This window comes from Stegostoma tigrinum, chromosome 37 (assembly GCF_030684315.1).
Source record: "Stegostoma tigrinum isolate sSteTig4 chromosome 37, sSteTig4.hap1, whole genome shotgun sequence".
Taxonomy (NCBI): Eukaryota; Metazoa; Chordata; class Chondrichthyes; order Orectolobiformes; family Stegostomatidae; genus Stegostoma; species Stegostoma tigrinum.
The window spans coordinates 12039899-12066572 of NC_081390.1; the positions used below are offsets into that span (position 1 = coordinate 12039899).

General features: G+C 42.1%; 1 protein-coding gene across 1 annotated transcript in view; it reads left to right on the forward strand.

The window, feature by feature from the left end:
- caly (calcyon neuron-specific vesicular protein) overlaps window positions 1–26311 on the forward strand; it is a 45083-nt gene extending 18772 nt beyond the window's left edge. The window contains exons 2-5 of the mRNA XM_048563702.2: window positions 2079–2232; window positions 12990–13109; window positions 13266–13379; window positions 25019–26311. Of these exons, the coding sequence (XP_048419659.1) occupies window positions 2104–2232; window positions 12990–13109; window positions 13266–13379; window positions 25019–25222 (567 nt within the window). The 5' untranslated portion in view covers window positions 2079–2103 and the 3' untranslated portion in view covers window positions 25223–26311. The remainder of the gene's footprint in view (window positions 1–2078; window positions 2233–12989; window positions 13110–13265; window positions 13380–25018) is intronic.
- The last annotated feature ends 363 nt before the right edge of the window (window positions 26312–26674 follow it).

Sequence of the window (26674 nt, forward strand, 5' to 3'; positions counted from 1 at the left end):
TCTGAAAAGTAGCACCTCCAACAGTGTAGCACCCCTCCAGTACTGCAGTAGATGCAATCCTTGACTTCTGGGACATGAATTTACAGCCTTTCTGACTTGGAAGTAAGTGTGCTACTCAGTGCTCAACATCTAAGAGCTCACTTCTGACCCATATTTTCAGAGCTTGCGTTGGTACTGCTACAAGATGTAGACCGCATTAATTCTCCTAGGCTTGATCAGTACAACATGACTCATTACATGATAATAAGTTACAGAACCTGAGAATCACATTTATAGCATCCTGAGAAAAGACTGAATGTTTATTGTCAAGCGAAACTGACTATTAATAAATTAACTTAGGTACTTCTGTCAAATAGCTGTGCTGATGTGATGTTGTGGTGGCATTCTATAATTACGGATACTAATGTGTCAGAAGAAAAGAAATCATCCAGTTGGAGAAGAGGATGAAGTTGGCAATCGGTGAAGTTTAATGTTAGTGTTGCCTCCCAATTGGTGCATCACAAAGGCCAACCACATTTAAGCATCGGAGGCTGAGGTGCGACGTTACGGAGGATTATAAAGTAACGGGTGGCATGGATAGGATGAATAGCCAAGGTCTTTTTCCCAGATAGTGGAGTCCTAAACTAGAAGGCATAGGTTTAAGGTGAGAGGAGAAAGATTTAAAAGGGACCTAAGGGCCAACTTTTTAACGCAGAAAGTGGTGCGTGTATAGAATGAACTTACAGAAGAAGTGGTGGAGGCGGGTACAATTGCAACATTTAAAAAGCATCTGGATGGGTACATGAATAAGATGGGTTTAGAGGGATAGGGGCCAAGTAGGCTAATGAGACTAGATTCAGTTAGACTAGGTATCTGGTTGGTATGGATGAGTTGAACCAAAGAGTCTGTTTCCATACAGTACATCTCTATGACTCTCAAGCCCCCATCAGGAACTCAGTTGGCCAGTACTGCATGATCCCTGCACTTTCAGACTCTAGGAATGGAATCCCGTCTTGAGAGCTGCCAGCCAATCAGAGGTTAACAGTTCTTCATTGCCATCACCAGCCCTTGATGTGGTTACTGCTGCTGGTAATCCACCAGAAATGGATTCCAGGGGAAAGCTCCTTGTGGTGTCAGGCAGAAAGGGCAATGCTTGTTGTTGTGGCAGGCCAATCATGAGTTCCTCTGGTTAATGTCCTAACTCAGCTATGTTCACCTGCTTCACCGATGACCATCCTTCCATCAGAATGTCTGACGTGGGGATGTTCACCAATGATTGCACAATGTTTAGCAGCACTTGCAACTCATTATGGATCGAAGCAGCCCATGTCCAATTACATTCAGAACGAGACAATCAAGCTCAGGCTGACAAATGGCAAGTAACATTTGCACCAGAAAAAGAGCCAGGCAATGACCACCTCCCCAAGAGAGAATCTAACCACCACTCCATGCCTGTCAATGGTGATTCCCCACTATCAGCACACCCTGGCTTACCATTCACCAGAAATTGAACTGAACTTGTAATATCAGGACTGTCCCTGCAAGAGCGGGTTCAAGGTTAAGAATCTCACAACAAGGAACCCTCCTGCTGTCTCTAAAAATCCATTCCACCATCTAGGAGACACGAGTCAGGAGTATAATGGAATAATCTCTACTTGCATGGTTAAGGCACAGCTCCAGATCCATGCCAGAAGTTCCACACCATCCTGGACAAAGCAAACTTCTTAATAGAGACTTAATTAAATGCTCCCACTGCCTCCAAACATGAGGTGGGAGGAGGTGTCAAACTCCACCTCTAGAAGTCTGACTTCATAGGATAGGACTTCCAAAAAGGATTCTGAACTGGCCCTGAAATGAAAAGAGAAGGTGCTAGAGATAACTGAGGGAGTCAAGCAACCTCTGTGGAGAGAGAAACAGAATGAATCTTTCAGATTCCCAGCACCTGCAATTGTCTCCTTTTCTCAGGCCACCTGAAAGCTCTTTACTGACTTAAAAACACCACCTGTATATTGTAGGACTACAAATGGGCTGTTTAATAATTGCTAAAACACAAGTTTCTTTATCAGAAGTTCCTCATTATTTTTCCTTCTCTTTTTCAGGCTGTTTTTGTCACCCCAGCCAGACATGGTGAAGCCTGGATGTAACCTCTCTGAGAAGGCAGAGAAAGAGCACAGTGCAGACGATGGGTTTGATAACATCCCTCTGATAACCCCTCTGGATGTTAATCAGCTTCAGCAGCCTATCCCCGAGAAGGTACAGAGAAATGTACAGCAACCATGACCATAACTTGACAAGTGAGAGCGGGCATCGAGTACACTCTGAAATGACCCCTCTGGCTTTTCAGTAACATTGAAACGGATTGGACTTTAGTAGGGCCTTTGACAAGGTTCCGCATGGTTGACTAATTGGTAAATTAGATCACATGGGATCCAGAGAGAGCTTGCCAATTGGATAAAATATAAGCCTAATGGCAGGAGACAGAGAGTGATGGTGGTGAGTTGTTCCACAGGGTTCGGTGCTGGGTCTTCTGTTGTTAGTCATTTATGAAAGTGATTTAGATGAGAATATAGAGGCATGGTTAGTAAGTTTGCGGATGACCCCAAAACTGGAGGTATAGTCAACAGTGAAGAAGGTTAACTCCGATTACAATGAGGCCTTGACCAACTGGGTCAATGCACTGACGAGTGACAAGTGCAGTTTAATTTGGATAAATGAGAGGTATTGCATTTTGGTAAAACAAACAAGAAAAGGGCTTACATAATTAAAAATAGGACCTTGGGTAGTGTTGTAAAACAGAGGGACCTGGGGGTTCAGGTACATAATACTTGGAAGTTTGCATCACATATAGATGGGGTGGTTAAAAAGATGTTTATAATGCTTGTCTTCGTTGCTCAGACCTGTAAGTATAAGAGTCAGAATGTTATGTTGAGGTTGAGGAAGATGTTGGTGAGGACTCTTCTGGGGTACTGTGTCCAGTTATAGTCATCCATTTACAGGAAGGATATTATTAAGCTGGAGAGGGTTCAGAAGAGATTTTCCAGGATGTTACAGGTAATGGAGGGTTTGAGTTATAAGGAGAGACTGGATAGGCTGGGAATTTTTTCGCAGGAGTGTAGGACGTCGAGGAACAACCTTACAGTGGCTTATAAAATCATGAGGGGCATAGATAAGGTGAATGGCAGGTGTCTTTTTCCTAGTGTGGGGCTTTTCAAGACTGGGGAGTATATTTTTAAGGTGAAAGGAGAAAGATTTAAAGAAGATATGAGGGGCAGCTTTTTTACACAGAGATTGGTTTGTGTGTGGAATGAACTTCCAGAGGAATTGGTAGATGTGGGTACAGTTACAATGTTTAAAAAGCATTTAGATAAGTACATGATTAGGAAATGTTTGGAGAGATATGGGTCAAGTCGAGGATGCTGCGACTAGTTTAGTTTGGGTACATGGTTGGTGTGGTCTGGTTGGACTGAAGGGTCTGTTTCCGTGATGTATGACTCTATGATTGTGGGTAGAAAAAGTTCACATGCAGGTGAACATAAAGATATGAGATGAAAAAAATATGAAATTAGGACTTAAGAACTCATCTGGTTATTACTGCAGACTGCATTTATGACATAAAAATGAATGAAGGAATTAGGAATTCTGTAACATAGAATTTAGGATGTGATTCATCACACAGTGAGTTCCCTTTCTGGCTACTCCGAATGGGAATTTTTCTCACCAGGAACGAAATGGAAGTTGGAAGGTGAGTTTTCCTTGGAATTTCCAGTCCATTTTCATTACGTTCTAGGAGTAGGGCTCTCAAACTTGTCCTGGCATTTGTTCTGCCCCTTCTGGTGACTCAAACAGGAGAAGAGGAGAAAGAACATTTCACATGCCCCCACCAAATGCTCCCATGACAGGGACAGCACAGGTTTAGATAGAGAGTAAAGCTTTCTCTACTCTTTTAGTGGAGGTGATAGTCTAGTGGTATTGTCACCAGACTATTAACCCAGAAACCCAGTTAAAGTTCTGGGGACCTGGGCTTTAATCTCACCACCGCAGAGGATTGAATTTAAAATAAGAGTAAAAAGAATGTTGAATTAAGAATCTACTGAAACTACCGTTGTCAATTATCAGAAAAACCTATCTCGTTCGCTAATGTCCTTCAGGGAACGAAATCTGCCACCCTCAGCTGGTCTGGTCTATATGTGACTCCATACCAACAGCAACATGGTAGAACTCTCAACTGCCCTCTTAAATGGCTTAGCAAGCCACTCAGTTGTATCAGTTGCCACATAGTCACTATAAAGAAATGAAAATGGGCAGACCACCTGGTTTTGACCTAGGCACCAAAAAAGACAATGGCAGAAACAGCTCAGTTCACCCTGCACAGATCTGTCTCACAGACTAGTCAAGCAACAGCCCGACATAGTCAAATTCACAGAATCGTACCTGACAGGCAATGTCCCAGACACCACCGTCACCATTTCTGGATATGTCCAGTCCCACTGGCAGGACAGGCCCAGCAGAGGTGGCAGCACCGTGATATACAGTCAGAGGGAGTTGCCCTGGGAGTCCTCAACATTGACTCAGGACCCTATGAAGTCTCATGGCTTTAAGTTAAACAGGGGCAAAGAAGCCTCTTGCTGAATGCCATGTATCATCCTCCCTCAGCTGATGAATCAGTAGTCCTCCATGTTGAACAACACTTGGAGGATGCACTGAGGGTGGCAAAGATGCAAAATGTACTGTGGGTGGGGGATTTCAATGTCCGCTATCAAGAGTGGCTCAGCAGCAGAACTACTGATTCAGCTGGTTAGGTCCCAAAGGACATTGCTACTTGACTGGGTCTACAGCAGGTGGTGATGGAGAAATATATTTGACCTCATTGTTGCCAATTGCCAGCTGCAGATGCATCTATCCATGACAGTACCAGTAAGAGAGACAGAAGTCCCGCCTTCACATTGAGATTACCGTTCATTGCGTGGTGTGGCATTATCACTGTGCTAAATAGGATAGACTTTGAACAGATCCAGCAACTCAAGGCTGTGGACCATCAACAGCAACAGAATTATGCTCCAGCACAATATGCAACCTTATGGCCCTGCATATCCTGCAGTTCTAACACTGGCAATGTGGAAAATTGTCCAGGTGCGTCCTGTATGTAAAAAGCAGGACAAATCCAACCTGGCCACTTACGGCCGCATCAGTCTCCACCCAACCATCAGTAACCTGTTCAGTGATGCCCAGTTTGAGTTCCATCAGGGCCACTCAGCTCCTGACCTCAGCTTTGGTTCAAACATGGACAGAGAGCTGAATACCAGAAGTGAGAGTGACAGCCCTTGACATCAAGGCCATATTTGAGTGAATGTGTCATCAAGGAGTCCGAGCAGAACTGGAATCAGTGTGTATCTGGAGCAAAGTCTCAAGTGATTGGAGTAATCCTTGACACATAGGAAGGTGGTTATAGTTGTTGGAGGTCAGTCTTTTCAGCGTGAGGACATGTCTGCAGGAGTTCCTCAGGATAGTGTCTGCGCCCAACCATTCTCAGATGATTCATCAATGACCTTCCCTCCATCATAAGGTTAGACGTGGGAATGTTTTCCGATGATTGCACAATGTTCAGCACCTTTTGGGACTCCAATATTGAAGCAATCCGATTCAAATGCAACAAGATCTGGACAATATCCCAGCTTGGGATGACAAGTAGCAAGTAACATTCATGCCACTCAAATGCCAGGCAATGACCAACACCAATATTAGATAATCTAACCACCAGCCATTGGCATTCAATGGTGTTACCATCATTGAATTCCCTACTATCAAAATTCTGGGGGTTACCATTGACCTGAAACTCATCTAGGCTCACCGTATAACTGTAGTGGCTACAAGAGCAAGTCAGTGACTGGGAATACTATGGCAAATACCTCCTGACTCCCCAAAAGCTTTCCCATCATCTACACAGCACAGGTGAGGAGTGTAATGGAATACTCCCCACTTCCCTGGATGAGTGCAGCTTCAACAACACTCAAGAAGCTTAACACCATCCAGAACAAAGCTGCTCACTTGACTGGCACCACATCCACAAGCATCCACTCCCTCCACCTCTGAAGCTCAGCATCAGCTGTGTGTACCATCTGCAAGATGCACTGCACATCCTTAGGCGGCACCTTCCATATCCATGACCACTTGCAACGAGAAGGGAAAGGACAGCAGATAGCTAGGAACACCACCAACTGCAAGTTTGCCTCCAGGCTACCCTCCATCCTGACTTTAAAAACTATCGCCATTCCTTCACTGTTGGTGGGTCAAAATTCTGAAATCGCCTCCCCAAGGGCATTGTGGGTCAACCTACAGCATGTGGACTGCAGCAGGTCAAGATGACATCTCACCAGCACCTTCTTGAGGAAAATCAGAGATGGGCAATAAATGCTAGCCCAGCTAGTGATACCCATGTCCCACAAGTGAATAAAGAACATTTAAACTAAAGCTTCCTCTACACTGTTCCCATCAAAATCTGGGACAGCATGCTGTTAAATGCGGAGTAAAACTCTCTCTACTGTATTTAATGGAAAGTAAAGATTATGCTACTCTTTTCAGATGAAATGTAAGTTTCTTCTATTAAACGGAAAGGATCACAAATGGTTAAAAAACCCCTGATGGGACACTGTAACAAAATGAGTACCTCGACTATTTCAATAGAGACACAAATTCAGTTACTCTAAACAAGGTAAACCCTTTGAAACACTGTGAAGGTTATAATATTGGGTAAATGCATTAAGCCTAAAGATAGTGACATCCAGATTGTACATCAGACTTGAACAGTATGAGTTAAACTACAATGAAATTAGGAATTCATATCATTTAACACATGATTTTTGTAAATTGATAAGTTATTTGTTCATGATGATATACGTTAATTGTGGAATGTGAGTTGTTCATAAAAGTAAGTACATAAAAATATACTAATTACAAGTATTATAACAAGTCTGACAGATATATGCCTCTCAATAGACAATAGTTACCAGCAAATTCATATAATGTCAGATTATCAATTGACCTCTGTCTTCTGTACAGCATAAATACTGCTGTTGTATTTACATTCCAGTCACATTATTTATGTTGAGTGTTTTTTCTGTTCATCGGCAGTTTTTAAATCCTTATCTTTTAGAATGGCAAGGAGAATGTCAGCATACTATGTTTGAGTGGGCTCAGTCTTTCTATCTCAAATTTCAAACACACCACAAAAAAACAAATTCAATAGTTGCTGAATAGAATCATCAGAAGCAATGAACCTGTCACTGAGCAGAGCACTCTTGGAATGGTTAAAGATGTACATACTTCAAAAATATTTTTTTCGTGAATTTTCCTCTTTCATCTCCTGAAGGCACCAACTGATTCTATAAGACAAATCCGTGAGTCTAAATGACCCTTAGTATTTCACTATTACTGTTAAGAAATGGCACATTTTGGTAAAGCATTTCCATCTTGCACACATCAGGACAATTTGCAAGAATAACAATTCAAAGGGAAAACCAACATTTAGTCTGCATTAGAGGAGATTGCTGATTTGGTTACCAAGTGGGTTTTGATCGGAAAAGGCATTATTATGGAGAATGCATCAAGTAATGCTCATTGACAGTTAACTGCTGGACTTTTTAAAAATTTTAAACCAGGCAGATTGACTCTGATTGGTTTAATTTGATTTATTGAATTGATTTAATTTGTCGTTGTGCATGTACTGAGTTACAATGAAAAGTGTTGTTCTGTGCTGGATAGGCAGTTTGTACCATATAAAGGGCATCAGAATAGAGTGTGGAATATAGCGTTACAGCCACAGGAAAAAGTGCAGAGAGGGAGATAAGCATTAACGTTTGGTCAGCGTGTTGCTTTGGGAAATGGGCCAGTAAATAGTTGTCACCTATTTTGTTGAGTTGAAACATTCACGTTGTGTGTACATATTCTTTCTGCATGCAAGGAACACGGCCCGCTGTATTAATATATGGTGCTTCTAGTATAGGCAGTTGCACCACACCGTAAGCCTGGGTGACAACCCTAAATTTATCGTCAGCAGAATTATTTGCACACCTGGGATTATTCAGAAAGTGTTGTCTGATAAGTGGGGAGATTTGGAATAGCGGTAATACAAGTGGAGTAGCAATCCATCAACCTCAGCCGAATGTTCAGGAGATATTTGTTCGAATTCCACCTTAGCAGCTGGTGGAATTTGAATTCAGTAACATCTGAAGTTAAATGCTTGGTTTAATGGTGACCATGTAAACATTGCCGATTGTCATTAAAACCATCCAGTTCACTCATACCATTTTGGGATGGAAATCCTCCATTCTTACCCAGTCTCGCCTACATGTGACTCTGAACTCACAGTAACTGCTAACTGTCACTTGAAATGGCCTAGAGGGTTAACCAGTTCAAGAGTATTAAAGGATGGGCAACTAACACCAGTAATGCCAATAACACTCACATCTCAATAACACCCAAATCCCAGGTAAGAATAGGGGAATGTAGAATCACATCTAATGTTGGATACTGTGTCTTGAGTTTTTACAAGTGGAAGCCGGTCAGGGGTAGTCAGCCTCTTGCTTGTTGCAAGCAACAAAGGATTATGCTGTTTGATATGATCTGCCAGTCTTTGAGATGTATGGCCTACACACCTGGTGTCACACTGGCACTGAAATTGGCATACCACATTACTCATTTGCCTGATGGGCTGTTTTATGCTGCTACTAAACAGTGGCAACATGAGTGGCATTCACATAATTGTCAATTATTATTAATGGTTGCCATCTCCATGGCAGTGTCTCCACCAATCAGAGATGGTAGAGGCATTGTCATGGAGACAGCAACAAACCAATCAGCACTCGCCTCTCATACAATATTGATAATGAATTGCACCTGAAGCTGTTTTTTTGAAAATTGTCCTGATTAATGCAAGATGAAAATTTTTGACAGAATGTGTTTTTTTTCACTAATTCACAAGTTCTAAACTTCCAAATGACTTTGGCACATTTCTGTTATGATCCATCCTCATGTGTAGTCTTCTTCATAGGTTATTTAGCATTGGTGCAGCATCAACAAAGCCAACCCTGATTCTCTATTTTGTAATTTGTCCAAAGATAATGGCAATGAAGAGCAGAAACTATGGCTTACAATTCAAGTGGTGTGACGTCTCTAGCCAGAACACCCAGGTTCAAGTCCCACCTTCTCTAGAGGCATATCATACATATCTCAACAGGCTGATTAAAAAATATCCGCAATTAGATGGTCTTCAAGGCTTCATGAAGATTAAAAAATGATAATGAAAAATCATCTGCACCAATTTTAAAATGAAGAGTGGAACCATGCTTGATACCTCCATCCAGTTCGCAGACGCTGAGGGCAATTTCACCCACCCTGTTGTTATCTGGACTGAGATAAAATAGACTAAATTTTGTTGTCCTTCTGATCCATGTAATTCAGAAATTTGTCACCTAACGCTGTTCAGCACTAAACTCTCAGTGAGCTGTGAAAATTCTTCAATGTAGGTCTCAGAAACTGAAAAATAAATTATGCATCATGGCAACATTTATATCTGAAGAATTCACAGCTTAAAATAGGATTTTCAATGCTGCAGTTCCAGTCACATGGTGTCATAGATGATATCTTCAGCAGTATACTAAGCCCAGTGCTGAAAGGGATTGGAGTAAAATAGGTACAGCTGAAGGTGAACTGTATATGTTTAAGAACCTGCGCTGTACCTGTGCTGATAGAAACCCGAGCTTTCTTGCAGATGTTTTAATCAATCTGTTCTGAAATGTTATAACACACCTCTGGAAGAGGTAACACACTACCAGTGCACTACAAGAACCCTCCATGCTTTGTTGCATTATTAAACACATCAGTTAAGTCAATCCAGTTTTACAGGACCTGTAAAACAAAAGACAGTTGCAGATGCTTCTTAGAAGCAGATTGAACAGTCAACCATTCAATTTACAATCTGTCGCCCACGCATAATTCAGTCAGGGTGCCTGAAATTTCTCTGAACCAGCTTCCTGGTGACATCATCAACAATTGCTCGTTTGATAGCAAGCAATCAACTGAACCAAACACTAGGTAATGGAGCCAGGCAAAAAGCAAAGTATAATTCTTTGTGAATATTTAAATTCTAAATGGGTCCGGCTACTAATGGGGTAGAAATTAGTCTGTGTTGTGTTTTTTTAGCACAAACTAAAGGTTAGATAAACCAACGTAGCAGTATGGAGTGTTGTGACCAATCTGCATCATCGTGCCATTTATTGAATTAGTAGGGGTTTTTTTTTGATATTTTTTAAATCCAGAAGTGCTGTTAAACACAACTGATTTTTTCTTCATCACCAAATCACCCATGGTATGTTTTTCATCGACTAACCACCATCAAACAATTTACTTGCAACTTGAGGACTTTTTCTAATGTAGATATTTTCTAATGAACCTGTTAGAGGTGTTATGCATTTCTGGTGCAGGTAGGACTTGAAAAATGAGCTCCTGGTCCAGAGGCAGGGAGAATACCACTATGCCACAGATATCTTGTTTTTAGGGAGCTTTTTCTCAAAAATATTCTTATCAGCCAGTTCAGAGCTGTTATCATACACCTCAAGTGCAGATAGGTTTTGAACTCGAGCCTCTTGGTCCAGCGCTAGGGGCATTACTAATGCACCACACAAGCTTATGGACCGTTTTTAAGGCATCGGTTTTTTTTATTTACTGTAACTTTCTAATCAACCTTTTTGGAGATATTATCACACACAGTTGGAGCAGGTGGGACTTGTACCCGGGTCTCTTGGCCCAGAGTTGAGGACACTGCCACTCCACCACAAGATGGCTTCCACTCTTTTTTAATTTAACCGACTTTTCTAATTAACCTGTTCAGAGACGGTATTATACCATCAACGATGGTACCATTGCACATAATGCTGAATCAGCTATCCTGTCGACAATGGTACTGTTGCTAATGATCCTGTATCAGTTATCCTGTCGACGATGGTGCTAATGTGAATGATACTGTATCAGTTATCCTATTAAAAATGGTCCTATTGTTAATGACCCGTCTGCAAAAAAGCCCCGGTACCAATGTTCCTATTGTCAGGCATTAGGCTTGGTGAAACACCATACTAGAGTTCAAGTGTTTGGTGAGCAATGGGTGGTACGAGTGGGAAAAGCCATCCATTGAATTTGAATGAATTTTTGATTCATAGACTTAGCAGCACAATCTCAATTGCGCAAACCATAATTCAGTTCAGCACATTCATGATATCTTAAACTCAATATAGCCTCTTGGCCCTCATGCCGAATAAACCTTGTGCACTGTGATAGTGTCCCTACCTCTGATCCAGGAGGTCTGTGTTCAAGTCCCACCTGCCCTGGAGGTAGGTGTCTCCTCACATGTTTATGTAGGTTGATTAAAAATATGTCTAACCTATTTACATGGAGTCTTCGATCAGGTCCAAGGGATTGTGAATAGCCTACTGGAGTGAGACAGGGATCATGGTAATAGTTTTGTCATCACGAATGCATTTCTGCCCCACTTGTGGGTAATTAATTTCACAATGAGGCCTCTCTTTAACAAGGCATTTCAGGTTTAATGCCTGCTGGAAATCTTGGATTCGCTTGGCTCTGTTGCTGTAACCTGTGACTGTATCTTTAGGCCAGTGCTTTCAAGCAAGTTGACAGCTTTGTCGAGAAATGCCGATAATGTCACTGATGTTTGGCTCCCAGTGGAGAGCAGTGTTTAGAGCGGGGCTGAGGTTGGAAAATCAATGCTTCAGTATTTACTGCCAACCCTCACTTCTTCTAGTTCAGCTCTCTGCTGGGAAGTATAGTACTGTGTTCTCATGAGCAAGCAGAAGGTCAATTCTGTGAGGAAGTTTAGAGTGCTGCAGTGGAGAAGGGTAGAATCTGCACAGCCCCTCAGCTTCATCAAGAAGCTCATAACAGTTTAATCTGAAGAACATTGCAAATAAGGGGATAATGCTGAGTGAGGCTACAAGGAGCCAGAACTGTGGGCACTCAACCAGCAGGATAGGCAGATGTCTTATTCCTGCAGTATTTTCAGTTTCAAAGCAGAGTGAAAAGAATTTAGAGTTATGCTGCCAGGGTTAGTAGAGGGAGGATGAGTGGACAATGAAGCCAGCATAAAATGGTTGGCGTGCTTCTGTGCTGTGTCTCCTCAGTAATCCTATATATGAAGTGAGTGACTGATCGGCACTTTTCCATTCAGTAGCTTCAGATGCGCACTGAGTGTTACCGCCCTCCTGGGAAAACCGGAGCATAAGGGAACCCCGATGTTTCCTGTGTGCTCACCCTAAAGCTCATCCTGGGTACAAGTAGGTGAACATGTGGCTATTACAATAATCTGATGAATGAAGCCTTTAGAACATATTAGTTCAACAGGGTTTACAATTGTAAGCAGCAGCTCTCGTCCATGCCCTGCTGAGTTGAGGATAATGGGATAAAGATTGGATGAGGAGAGGGATAGACAAGCACTGAGGGTGTTCAAAGGGCAGTCTGGCCTGACATCTCTTCTTGAGCGCTTCCGTCAGAAGCGGAAATTGCTGCTCTACGTCAACAAAATAATCTAGCCGCCAGTTTCAACTGTTTTTGATCAAGATTTGTTTTGTTTTGAAACTGAGAGGTTCTAATATTAACTGATTGTACCTGTCCTCTTTCCTGCTAGACAGTGAAATATCACGCAGGTGAAATTAGCAGATCAATTTCCAACAAAGCTGCGACACACCAGAGTTTGAGGGTCTGCTGTGTGGCGGAATCATAGAATTATAGCACAGTGCAGAATCTGTGGTGAATTTTCAAAGAGCAACCCAGTTATTTGTAATAGCTGGAAGAGGGGATGCTTTTATTTTCCAATTGTAACAGGAAAACCGAGCAGGAATTACTCGGGGGGAAGCATAAGTTTGGTTGTTTCACTTTGATTTGTTGCCAGCAACATTTTTGAACACTGTCAGGCGCTGTGTTCTTAACTTTCGTGCAACTCCCTGCAGGTCGTGGTGAAGACCAGGACAGAATATCAGCTGCAACAGAAGAAGAAGAAAAAGCTACACATCCCCGGAATTAAGAAACTGAACATTAACCTTTATGATGAAGTCTCAGAAAAAGTCAAGGTGATCAAGTTAAATCATTCAGCTGATCCTGAACAGTTTGCATACACATTCAGTAAAGTTATTTTTCAATGTCAGACATCAAAGTGCAATAACAGCCACTTCATATTGAATATATTTTGCCAGTTTCTCACTCTCAGTGTGATTTGATTCCTTTAGCTCACTGGATTGATTCTTATTACAATGGCATTCCTGGCCTGCCTGTTAATGCTTGTCATGTACAAGGCATTCTGGTATGATCAGCTAAGCTGCCCAGAGGGTTTTGTATTTAAGGTAAGCTGACAGTCAGTGTTCCTCTTATTACTTCCAGATTTATAGATAATGAAAAACGCCCTTTGCAAAAGCTGCATGAGGAAGATTTTCTTACTTGTTGTTGCAATAAAGATCTTCAGAACCTTAACTGTCAGTGTAAAATAGCAATATCTCACAGGCACACTTTCTAAGGTATGTGTGAAGAGTATTAAAATTCACTTGCTTCAAGTGGAATGAATTCTGGTCATTACCACCAATGCGATAGAGATGTTTTTAACCTTGATGAGAAGGAGGAGGGAATCTGTTAATCTTGAGCGGAGAAAGTTCGCCTCATGCTTGTTGGCCCATTTAACAACATTGATATATTTTGGGAATAATGAGAACACAGAAACATATAGATGTAAATTTCTTTGATCTGTTTACGGTTAGTCGTGACCAGTTAAATGGTGCAACACTGGGCAATATCACACAATCTGTTATTCCCTTTAGTATTTTAAAGTGTACCAGCACACTGTACAGCAGGCTATATGATGCCACAGTGTATTAATGCTCCAAACAGCATACTATACACTACCATTGTGTACTAACAAATACTGCAGTATTTCAGCACAGTGCTATAGTGAGAGTACAAACACAGCACGTTTGACATTGTTCAATACACTTACACACTGTGCCTCAGTTTATATACACAGTACAGTACAAAGTTACACCTAGACCATGTTCAGACACATTATTCAGTATCTTGCACAATGAACACAGTGCTGTGTATTGTTATGTTATACTGAAGCACAGTGTAACACATTGCGTCATTTACTGACACTCTGAAAAACTAGCACACTACAATAGACTGCAGATTGCACAGTATGTGAACAGTGTGTGATGCTCTGATCCTTTTCAACAGTATGTATTGTTTTCATTGTGATTAACATAAGGCCCATCTGGATTGCATTTGCACATATTGGTATTTATAATTTCTTTAGGAGTATGCATGATAATTTGTGTGCTCTGAGATTAACCTCTTCTCTTTGAATAACTACTCCTACTTGCTTGACGTTATTTCAGTTCTTTATGTTTGACGACCCTAACTTGAATTTTAAATGAGTAACAGAGTGGATAGTTCACAATGATCTTAGTTTTCCTGAACTCTGCTAATCCTTCGTTGCATTCAGTATTATCACCCATTCGATGAATCTGAGCATGCTCTACTGACCTGCCTTAGGTTCAGTGTGATTGTCTCAATTCGGTTCTTTTCATTATTAGTCAATATCTCCTTCATCTTCCAGCTGGTTTCTGCATTTGGACAATGCTTCATGCAGATCAGAGCTCAATATCCTGGCAGTGGTCACGATGCTATCAGTCTGCTGTGCCAACTATTTTTGAACCAGTAGACCTATTGGATGATTAAGGGCTATCTGTCCATATGGCTAACAACTCTGTGTAGAACCTGTAAACATAATGTACAGCATGCATACAACAAACACCATGCAACCTAACTCTCATAGACCAAACCAATGGTTAGCTTCCTTGGACTGCACAGAGAAGCCTAAAAGACATAAGTATTGCAAGGATTGTGGAAAATAGATTCATTTCAAAAGGAGATTAATATGTTGTTCCCTTAAAAGACGTTCAGTGTGGGCATTGGAAATTTTTTAAACTGATGTACGTAGAAATTGTATGACGAGTGATAACTGCTTGTATTGCTGTAGCTTGGGCTGCTTTTGACCAGTGACTGGTGTGCAGAAGGCCTTGTTTTATCTAGCTCAGTTTGAGGGAAGCCTGCTAGGAACCAGTTGAGTTAGAGAAAAGCCCACTAAGAAAAAGCGGAGTTGAGGAAAAGCTCATTCAGAAAAAGCTGTGCAGCTGATTTCTCCCACTTCTGAAGGGAAATCCCATCTATCAAGTTCAGGCTGAAACATGTTTGTTCTTTTGATTGAGTGATTGAAAGAGTATCTCAAGATTGAATTTCCTGAGCAAGATATATCTGTAAGACTCAAGTAATGACTTCATCACTTGTGCCATAACATCAGTGCTACAGATTCAGGGGAGGCGATGGTCTAGTGGATTATTGCTGGACTATTGACCCCAAGACACAGATGATATTCTGGAGACCTGAGTTTGAATCTTACCATGGCAGTTGGTGGAATTTGAATTCAATAAATATCTGGAATTAAGAGTCTAATGATAGCTGTGAATCCATTGCTGATTGTTGGGAAAATCCTATCTGACTCACTAATGTCCTTTAGAGAAGTAAACTGCCATCTTTACCTGATCTCGCGTACATGTGACTCCAGACCCACAGCAATATGGTTGAATCATAACCGCCCTCTGGGCAATTAGGGATAGGCAATAAATGCTGGCCTAGACAGGGACACCCTCATCCAGTGAACGAATTTTAAAAAAGGAAGGAACATTCTGTGCTATATCCCCATCTCTCCAGAGAAATCTCTTTTTGATTTTCTCTTTTACAGAAGAGAGAGAGAATCTGTCATTTTGTTTCAATTATAATCCATAATTGTGTTTATTAAGAAACCAGATTGTTAGGTCTTTCTGTTGGGAACCTAGTATAGCTAATGTATTTATCTATACAATGGATTCCAGCCTCTGTGTAGAGTTTGCACATTCTCCCCTTGTCTGCATGGGTTTCCTCCAGCTGCTCAAGTTTCCTCCCATAGTCCACATGTGCAGGTTGGCAGATTGGCCAGGTTAAATTGATACATAGTGTCCAGGGATGTGTAAGTTAGATTGATTAGCTATGGAAATGCAGGGTTACAGAAATGGGGGTGTGGGGGTGGTCTGGGTAGTTTTCAGAGGGCTGGTGTGGACTTGATGGGCCAAATGGCCTGTTTCCACACTGTAGGGATTTTGTGTTTCGAGGTCTCAGATCAGTTGCTGGAAATGGGATGAGAGTGGGTAGCTTGATTTTATTTATACTTCCAGCTGGCTCATCAGATCAGCTGAGCATCAGATGTTAGATTTCACTCCAGAGAAAGGTTACATCATGGAAAGAGGACGTTTGGCCCATCATGTCTGAGCCAGCTCAGGAAGTAAATAAAATCAAGCTACCCACTCTAATCCCATTTCCAGCAACTGATCTGAGACCTTGAAACATAGAATCCCTACAGTGTGGAAACAGGCCGTTTGGCCCATCTGGTGCTCCTCAAAGTCTCCAACAATGTCGATCATATCGATAAATTCATAATCAGTCGAGGGTTTTGAGAAAAATACAGGAAAGTAGACGTGAGAAATGTTGATCGTACCAGCCATGATTTTGTTGAATAGGGGAGCAGGCTTGATGGGCCAAATGGCCTACTCCTGTCCCAATTTCTTATTGTCTTATATGAATGTACCCTGTAATCGGTTTCTCGCATTCAGTAATTTATGTCTTGTTACTGAAAAGAAATCTTCTCGTTAGATCAGGAATTGTCTTTTCTCTACCAGACTGGAACAAGTAGGCCCTGTAGTCAGATGGCCTCAACGTGGACTTTACCAGTTTCAAAATCTCCTCATCCCTGGCATCATCCCATATCCGACCCTCCCTCTCACCTTCACCTCCTCAAACTGACATAACCTGTCCATCTTCTCTCCCACCTATCCACCCATCCTACCTCACTGACCAATCCCCACCACTTCCCACCTGCGCTCAACTATCACCATCCCACCTACCTTGCCCAGCCCCACCCCTCCTCTCTCTATTTATTTCTGAGCTCCCTTCCCCCTCCCTCATTTCTGAAGAAGGGACCTGACCTGAAACGTCAGCCTTCCTGCGCCTCTGATGCGGCCTGGCCTGCGGTATTCATTCAGCTCCACACAGTGTTATCTGACGCCAGCATTGGCAGTTCTTGCTGTCTCAGTCCCTGTAGTTTCCTGCGTTTAAAGTTTATCAAGTTGAATGGTGACCTTATCGAGGTTTATAAAATTATGAGGGGTATAGATAAGGTGAATGGCAGGTGTCTTTTTCCCAGGATGGGAAATTTTAAGACTAGGGGACATAGTGTTAAGGTGCGGGGAGAGACATTTAAAAAAGAGATGAGGGGCAATTTTTTTACATGGAGGGTGGTTTCCCTGTGGAATGAACTTCCTGAGGAAGTGGTGGACGTGGGCACAACTACAACTTCTAACCGACACTTGGATATGCAGACGAGTGGGAAAGGTTTGGAGGGATGTGGGCCAAGCACAGGCCAGTGGGACTAGTTTAGTTTGGGATTATTTCAGAAGGGTCTGTTTCCGTGCTGTATGACTCAATGAGCAGCAACTCACACAGCACATGCCTGGTCAGTAAGAATTTTCCTTCAGGAGATGAGTACTGTCTGCTCTGTAAAATATGACTTCTCTCCTCCTGTTCACCTCCATCCCTGAGACCTCCAGTGCTGCTTAGCAACAGGTCATTTTGCCCACACATACACCACAGCCAATGTGGCCGAGGTAACACTGGCCTTTCTCAAGGCAAGAACAGTCATTCTGATTACAACATCGATCATTTGTTTTGCTGAGGTTTCTCCACTGTGTAACTGTCAATTTAAACTGGTTATCTCCCGCATAAAGGTTACATCGAGAATAGATGCCGAAAATAAAAGATACAGCCAAAAAAAACGCTACCAAAAGCCAACTCCCAAAATACTTCTTGTAAAACTGCCTTTTGGAGCTTAATTTGCTGTAAATCTGCACACATTGGGACCAGAAATAAATCCTGCTCTTTCCAAAGTAGCTCATTCAATTTACAGTGCTGCAGTTTTCCCTGCAGTGCAACCATTTCTCTTCCAATGTTTTCAAAGCTTTCATAGCTTTTCAAAAGTGTTCAGATTACTGTAGGACCAGAAATCATTTCTGCTCTTTCTGAAGTAGCTTCAGTGTGCAAAGGGAAGGAGAGATGGTTTATCAAGAGGGGAGGGAATGGCCTAGTGGTGTTATTGCTGGACTGTTAAGCCAGAGATACAGGTAATGTTGTGGGGACCCAGGTTCAAATCCCACCACTGCAGATGGTGGAATTTGAATTCAATGAGTATTTGGAATTAAGAATCTAACGGTAACCATGAATCCTTTGCCAATTGTCAGGAAAAACCCAGCTGGTTCGCTAATATACTTTAGGGAAGGAAACTGCCATCCTTACCCAGTCTGGCTTACATGTGACTCCACACCCACAGCTACATGGATGACTCCTAACTGCCCTCTGGGCAATAAATGCTGGCCTACCCAGCAATGCCCTCACCCTGTGTATGAATAAAGGGAAAAATATATAGTTAATTTTAGTCATTACATTGAGGTCAGCACATTTTTGTGGAGAATGGAGTGGACGGCATTGTGCAGGTCTGCTTGAATTTTGACTGGGCCAATATTACAGTCCCCACATAAAAAGGAAAATTCATACAAGCATGTATATGTGTCAGGCATGAAGAAACACTAGCATGACTGATGTTACTTTTCTGGGAATGATGCACACATACATGGAGCGGGTGCAGTGTAGATTTATCAGACTGCAATGTAGGGTTGAAGGACTTCAGTTCATTAGAGATGGTGGGGAAATTGTCCAGTTCAGAGCACAGAGTTATATTTCAAGCACCTGTCTACAGAGTTATTTAAGTACCTGTCCAGGGGTGTTACAACACACCTCTGGAGCATGTGGGTCTTGGATGTGGGCCTTCTAGCTCAGAGGTAAGGATACAACCACTACAGTAAAAGAGCCCTCCAGAGTGCAGAAAGTCAAGGAGAGATTTAATACAGATGTTAGAAATGATCAAATCAGTTGGTAGAGCAAGAGGGTTTGAATTGGTAATTGGGCCAGAAAGAAGAGTGAGTCAGTAGTGGGGATAAAGGAAAGAAGTAAGATGGGTGAGCTTATGGTGGAAAACCCATCCAATTGTGCGTAAAAGCATCTCTGGGTATTTATTTAAAAAAGAACAAGAGGACTAGGTCTTCTGTGGGAAAGGGGCAGTGCAAAGTCCGAAAGCTGAGGCAGTGGAATTAATAATAATGTTCAAAAGAAAATTAGAAATGCGCTTCAAGAGGAGACACTAAAAATGCTATGGGGAAAGAACGGGGTGTGGGACTGATTGGATAGTCGTTTCATTGAGCCAGGAAGCTAGGGTTCAAGTCCCACCTCCTCTGGACATAAGTCCAAACATGCCTAAGCAGGTTGATTGTAAATATGGAGTGAGAGGGGAAAATGTCTGGCAAGCTGATTGATGACGAGAGGCTAAGAAAAGATTGGTAAAAGTTTCAGAGAGGCATGAGATTTTCTTCTTACGCATAGGAGATATGATGTGGACTGCAAAGTCTGAAAGCTGAGGCAGTGGAATTAATAATAATGTTCAAAAGAAAATTGGAAATGTGCTTCAAGAGGTGACACTAAAAACGCGGTGGGGGAAGAACGGGGTGTGGGACTGATTGGATAGTCGACAATGGGTGCATTCTATGCTGTGAGATTCTATTCATTTCAATTGCCACTGACTGAAGATTGGGAAATACTAGCTTGGATACCTGCTGTCGTCTGGAATTTTACAGCTGATTTAGGAGAGCGCAGGACATGTGATTGTTAAGAGTTTGTTGATGGGAACACTACCGATTCTGTCACTATTTAAGTTAAGGCGAGGTGGTTTCACAAAGCACCCAGCTCTTGTCAAGCATGTTACTGTGTGGGTTTGCCACTCTATTAGATTTGTGTATCAAATCGAGATGCTGTTGAGATAAGCTGCCCAGAAAAGGCTCAAGTCACTTTACTGAAAAGCAGGTCATTAATTCCATTAATTAAAGCCAAGTTAAGCTGACAAATGGTCCTTGATGCAAGGCTGGAACAGGTTATGCTGTTGCTAACCATGGAGTGTAAATGTGCCTTTGACTTCAGAGAACCTTGACAGCACGTCAGTAAATCCCAATGCTTACTTTCATTAAATCAACCTGTACTTTCATCATTTGCTTTCTTACTGCCTGGGGGACAGAGAACAAAGGTGCATCATATTTGTATAATCACACAGAAGCAATACAATGGTCATTCATAGTGCATGAATATATAACAGATATGATTTAGCTCTTCTTCAAAGATTTGGCTGCATTTAATGTTGTTAGCTTTATTTAGTAATATATTCTGACTTTCTTCAATGTACATTGCACTGTGGCTAGAATTGCAGAATCATAGAATTTTTCAGTCCAGATGGAGGCCATTCAAACATTCTAGAGGCTGTACTGGCCCATTCTCCAGCCCTGTCTCCAAAACCATCTAAGTTCATCGCCTTCAAATATGTAAACAGCTCTCTTTTGAAACCTCCTTTGGAATCCATCTCCACCTAGTTGTTGGCACTCCAGCTAGTAAAAACAGAATATCCTTCATTACTCTGTCAAAATATTTCATCATTTTGAAGACCTCGATAAGGTCACCTTGTAATCTTCTCTGCTCCATGAAGAATGAACTCAATTTCTCTAATCTTTCTTTGTATCTAAAATGCCTCATTCCTGATATCGTTCTAGTAAAACCCCTTTGCACTCTCGCCAGGGCTCTAATATCTGTCCCTAATTAAGGTGTCCAAAGCAGAATACGGTACTCCAAGCATAGTCTGACCAATGACTTGTAGAGTGTAGCGTCACTTCCTTGCTGTCATATTGTATGCCTCTATTATGCCCCTTGGGTGGCACAATGGCTCAGTGATGAGCACTGATGGGTCACAGCACCAGGGATCCGGGTTTGGTTCCTCCCTCGGGCGATGGTCCCTGTGGAATTTGTACGTTCTCCTCATGTCTGCGTGGGTTTCCTCTAAGTGCTCTGGATTCCTCACCCAGCCAAGAAGATGTGCAGGTTAGTTGGATAGGCAGTGGGAAATGCGGGATGACAGGGATAGGGTGGGTCTGGGTGGGATGCTCTTTGGAGGGTCACCATGGACTCAATGGGCCAAATGGGCTGCTTGCACACAGTAGCCATGCTATGGTTTAGAAACCCAAGTATCCTCCAAAACCTCTCAACGACTGTTTCCACTTGCCTGACCACTTTTAGAGAATCATGCACTTGAACCTTGATGTGCCTCTATTCCTGTATACCCCTCCAACATTCAGCCTCTATTGTCTATCCATGTTTCTTCGACCAAAATGTATTACCTCACATTTCTCTGCATTGAAATTCATCTGTCAGGTGTCTTCCCATTTGGCCAACTTGACAGTGTCTGGCTGGAATCACCCAGCATCATCCTCACAATTCACTATTCGCCCCAGCATAGTATCATCTGCAAAATTAAAGATATCGTCCTCAACACCTATCTCCAAACTGTTCACATAAATCAGAAAAATGAGGGTCCACTGGGGAACACCACATGCAACATCTCCAATCTAAGAGATGCCCACATATCTTTACCCTTTATTTTCCACCTTTTATACAGCTTTGAATCCATGCTGCCAAGGATCATTAATCCCAAACTTTTTTAATTCGCCGACCAACTTGCCATGGGCAGCCTGATGGCTGAGTGGTTAGCACTGCTGTCACACAGTGCTAGAGACCTGGGTTTGGTTCCAGCCTCAGGTGCCCATATCTGCATAGGTTACTGACAGGAACTAGGTTCCATCCCACAGTCTGAAGATGTGTAGATTAGATGGATTGGCCATGCTAAATTATTGGTAGTGTGCAACCTATTTGGATTACTCATGGTAAATGCGAGTTTACGGCGATAGGGTGAGGGCTGTGCCTGGGTGGAATGTTCTTTGGAGGGTTTGTACAGACTTGATAGGCCAAATGGCCTCTTTCATTGCTGTCAGATTTCTTTGTGGCACCGTTTCAAATGCTTTCTGGAAGTCCAAATACACAACATCCATAGCATTACCCTCAGACACTGCCTGCGTCACCTTATCAAAGAGCTCAATTAAATTTTTCAAACCTGCCCTTTACAAAGCCATGTTGACTGTCCCCTATTAATTTATTTTTCCTCTTAATTGTATATTTATCATATCCTGTATCGTGGCCCCTATGCTCGCTGTCCTGGAAAGTTACCCCATTTTGCATTATGCAGATTTCCTTGGTGGACTGTTTTCCATATGCTGTGATGAAATGCTCTGATATAAAAATGTAGCTTATGTGCCAGGAAACACCAGCTTGGAGGCAACAAAGCTGCATGGAATCATGGGAGCAATGGGGTGGGAGGGGGCTTCTTATTCCCTTTGTATTGTATCCCCTCAAAACATCTCCCAACTGGACTGCCTCTTGTCGGAATCACGATGAGTTCCAGGTTGGTGCTGTCCCTTGGGATACTGTGACACGGGACGCAATGGCCCAGTGGTATTATCGCTGGACTGTTAATCCAGAAACTCAGGCAGTGTGGACTGGGTTCGAATCCTGCCATGGCAGATTGTGGAATTCAAATCCAATAAAAATCTGGAATTAAGAGCCTAATGGTGATAATTGTTGATTGTTGGGGAAAAGCCCATCTAGGTCATTAATGTCCTTTAGGGAAGGAAACTACCATCCCTACCTGGTCTGGCCTACATGTGACTCCAGTCCCACAGCAATGTGGTTGACTGTAACTGCCCTCTGGTACAATGAGCGATGGGCAATAAATGCTGCCTAGCCAGTGATGCCCTCCTCCCACGAATAAACAAAAAACAAAATCACCATAGGAATTGGCAAGCACTTATAGAAAAGACAGAGGGTCAGAAAGACATTAGGTGAAATGAGCCAAGCAATAAGCCATTCAGGAGTATCAAGCTTGCTTTCTGGAGGGAACTGAGCCTGACACTCTTTGTCGTTGTCTTCTGCCTTTCTGTCTTACTCAACACTCCTGTGCACCCAGCTGGTCATCATCCTCCTGCTCTACAAGGAAGGATAGTGAGAGTGTGATGGAGACTGGGGAAGGGGGTGTTTGGAGATCTGGAGATGGGAATTGAATGGTTTTAGGGAGTGGTGGTCAAATGAAGGGCTTAGTGAGCAAGCCGCTGTGGAATACTGTTTTTGAAATTAGAAATTGGCAAGCAAGTTCTGAGGGATTGATCAAAGCTCTTCAGTTCTTCACTCCAGCCTGAACAAAGTGACCAGGAAACCAGCAGCAGCTGTTTTCTGTAAGCCTAGCGTCCCAGAGTGCAGATGCGGTGCAGAGGGAGAGAGGCGCTCCTATGCAAGTGAATTCCACGGAATTTGGCCAGACAGTTTATCAAATCTGCTCGACCAAAATGAAATGAGGAAACATGCATCTAATGGAATAATGGCACACAGGTGACATAATGCGTGGAACATGACTTTCCTTTATCCTGTCATCTGCAATGTCAGCTTAATAACAATGCAAGTGCTAAAACCGTGAAGAAATTCTGGATCAAAGTTGCTTGTTATGGCCCAAATTCTGATAGAACTACTCCCGAGCAATGAAGTTTGGAGAATTACACTGAACTTTAGTTGCAATCGGAACGATTCAGCCACAAGCATTTTCCTAAAGAGAGGAGATAACTTTCATTTAACTGTTGCTGGTAAAAACCATTCTTTTCTTAAATGCATAGCACTGTCTGAACAGTTTTCTTTGGGTTCACTCTGCAATTTGGAATAAATGGAATAGGACCTGTGTAGTGTGCCTTTACAATCATCTTGCTCAGGGTTCAAATTAAGTTATCTAAGCTGAAATTTATTTCACAAGTTTTGACAGATTTGAGCCAAAAATTGAGCTTTCATTCATTTGAGGCTTTGATGTTTCTGATTAGAATATTTTATTTTTTAAGAAAAGGGTTTAGATTTGCCTGGAGTCAAATTGGAAATTGCCAATCCCAATTTTCATTGAATGCATTTTGTGAAGTGGTCCAACCATCAGACAGTATTTTAGGAACATGCATCAAATTTCAGGCAAGCTTTGCCAGTGTCCTCAGGAGAATGAAGGTAGTTAAAGGAAGCAATTGTAATAAAAGTTCTAATTTGTTTCAAATGCACAATTTGACTACACAAGCAGTTAAAACTAGAAGAACAAATTATAAATGAGTAAAAATAGTAATTGTGTTCCTGTGCCTAGAAAAACAGTCACACTTAAACTGTTATTATACAATGTGAGAGTTCCTGACTGCAGTGATAACACCAATGTGATATGTCACGTTGTAGGGCCATTTGAAAATGCATGATTCACCATAGCAACAACGTGCAACAGGATATTATCAGGCTATGCAAAAGGCTCTCAACCACTCTTGTATGGGTTCGCTCCCTCTGGAATGTAAATTTAATACACTACACAGCAGAGACAAGATAAAGCTATCGGACTGGATGGAAGAGCTGGGATTTCTTGCACAATTGAGGCACACCTTGTATGGTAATGGGTACCAGTTGGACACAGCGAGATCTCTCACTTTGTCATTCTGTAGAGAACGGGGTGCCCATGGGTAACAAAGCCTGAAGTATTTTTGTGTCAAAACATCTCACTATTTACAGCTGCGCCATCAGGTTTATTGCTAAAGCTGTATTTGGATCGGTTACTTACTTGTAAATAATTGGACAACACCTTTCCTGAAGGACAAAGAAAAGTGGGGGCAATTTCATGTCTTCACTCAAAAAGTCCTCAGTTAAAGGGTTCTCCAGCACCCTTTCGATGCATGATATGTAAATGTAATTGTGAAGCAGTTCTTTCTGGGATTGAGGAATGGTTGCTGGGATGGGGGAGGGGTGGTGATGAGGATCCATCTGGCGAGCTGTGCAACTATCATACTCTGATTTGTTCTTGTTGCAGCATAAGCACTGTACTCCTGCAGCTCTGGAGATGTATTACTCGGAGCAGGAAGCAGGTTCTCGTGGAAGTCTCTACACGGTCATTAGCCACTTAAGCCAGGCTAAGAGAACCATGCCCGATCTGTCATCGCCATGGCTACCAGTGCTTCCTGCTTTGAAAGGACCAGCAAAATCAAAAGAGGAACCTAACAGCTCCCATCAATAAAGAAGGAAGACAAATTCCTCTCGTTGTTCACTGAAGTTCTGAAGTACTCAAGCATTACATAATCCTCTGTATAAAGAAACGTTCTTTCTTTTAAGGATGTGTATGTATGTGCGGGATATCTGCGTGAGAGCGTGTGTGCGTGTGTGTGTGTGTGTGTGTGTATGTGTGTCCATGTCCATGTCTGTGTCTACGTGAATGTGTGAGCAAACCACAGTCTGTTCGCTTAACATATTTAAGTTTTGGTTGAGTGTTGGTGTGAAAATGAAGGCTAATTGAGTCTGCCCTGAAAAAAACAGTCCAGCTGCAAAAGGTAAGGTAGAAGAAGCAGGAAAGTGACTAAAAACATATTCATGGATTTTAGACTTGAGGCACCAGTTTTGAGACAAGGCCTCCCAGATATGAATCATGGAATCATAAAACATGCAAGGTGGCCTTTTGGCTCTAGTGTCTTTGAAATGTGCACAAATATTTCTGAGCTGTGTTGTGATTATTTCATTCTGCCTAATTCAGATACACAAATATTATCATTTCGACCCTCCCATGACCCCCAACTTTGTTGCTTATTATTAGCATTAAAATTCGATAGCGAAAGGCAATTAACAATACAAAAAGCACCCAGAATGAATGCCACTTGGTGATAAACCCAGGATTTATAATTGTGGAAAAAAGATGCTCTCCAATTTGGAGCACCCCCAGATTTGTGATTGTAATTGAATTTGGTTTAGGAAAACCCATAGCCCTCCCGTCTCGTTTCTGCCCTTTTAGATGCAAATAGTCCTGTTTGGGAGCTTTCTTTATTGCAGTCAGACATACCTGAATAGCAAATGGATGGAACCCAAGATTACTGCTGTTTATAACAATGTCTTTCTCCTCTCCTTCATTGAGATGATTAACATTATTTGCTTTTTTAAATTCTGGTTTCCCGTCAAATAAGCTAATGTGTGCACGGCAGTGGGTATCCTGTTTTGTGATGGTGCCACCACATTAATAACATTGATGATATACTTTTGACTGTTATTACAGTCAAAACAATCTCAGAGTGTTATCAAATGTGAGGCTGGATGAACACAGCAGGCCAAGCAGCATCTCAGGAGCACAAAAGCTGACGTTTCGGGCCTAGACCCTTCATCAGAGAGCTCTCTGATGAAGGGTCTAGGCCCAAAACGTCAGCTTTTGTGCTCCTGAGATGCTGCTTGGCCTGCTGTGTTCATCCAGCCTCACATTTTATTATCTTGGATTCTCCAGCATCTGCAGTTCCCATTATCTCAGGGTGTTATCAGTTGTGGCATCACAATGTTAAGTAGCCTGATGAGCACATATAAGAAACAGTTTCTTTCTAATGATTGTACAGCTGCACTGTAATCATGAAATGTAACCTCGTTAATGTTTGCTATGAATAGAACCTACCTGCAACGAGCTTAGCTCTTTTGATTTTAATTAGTTTTAAATGGT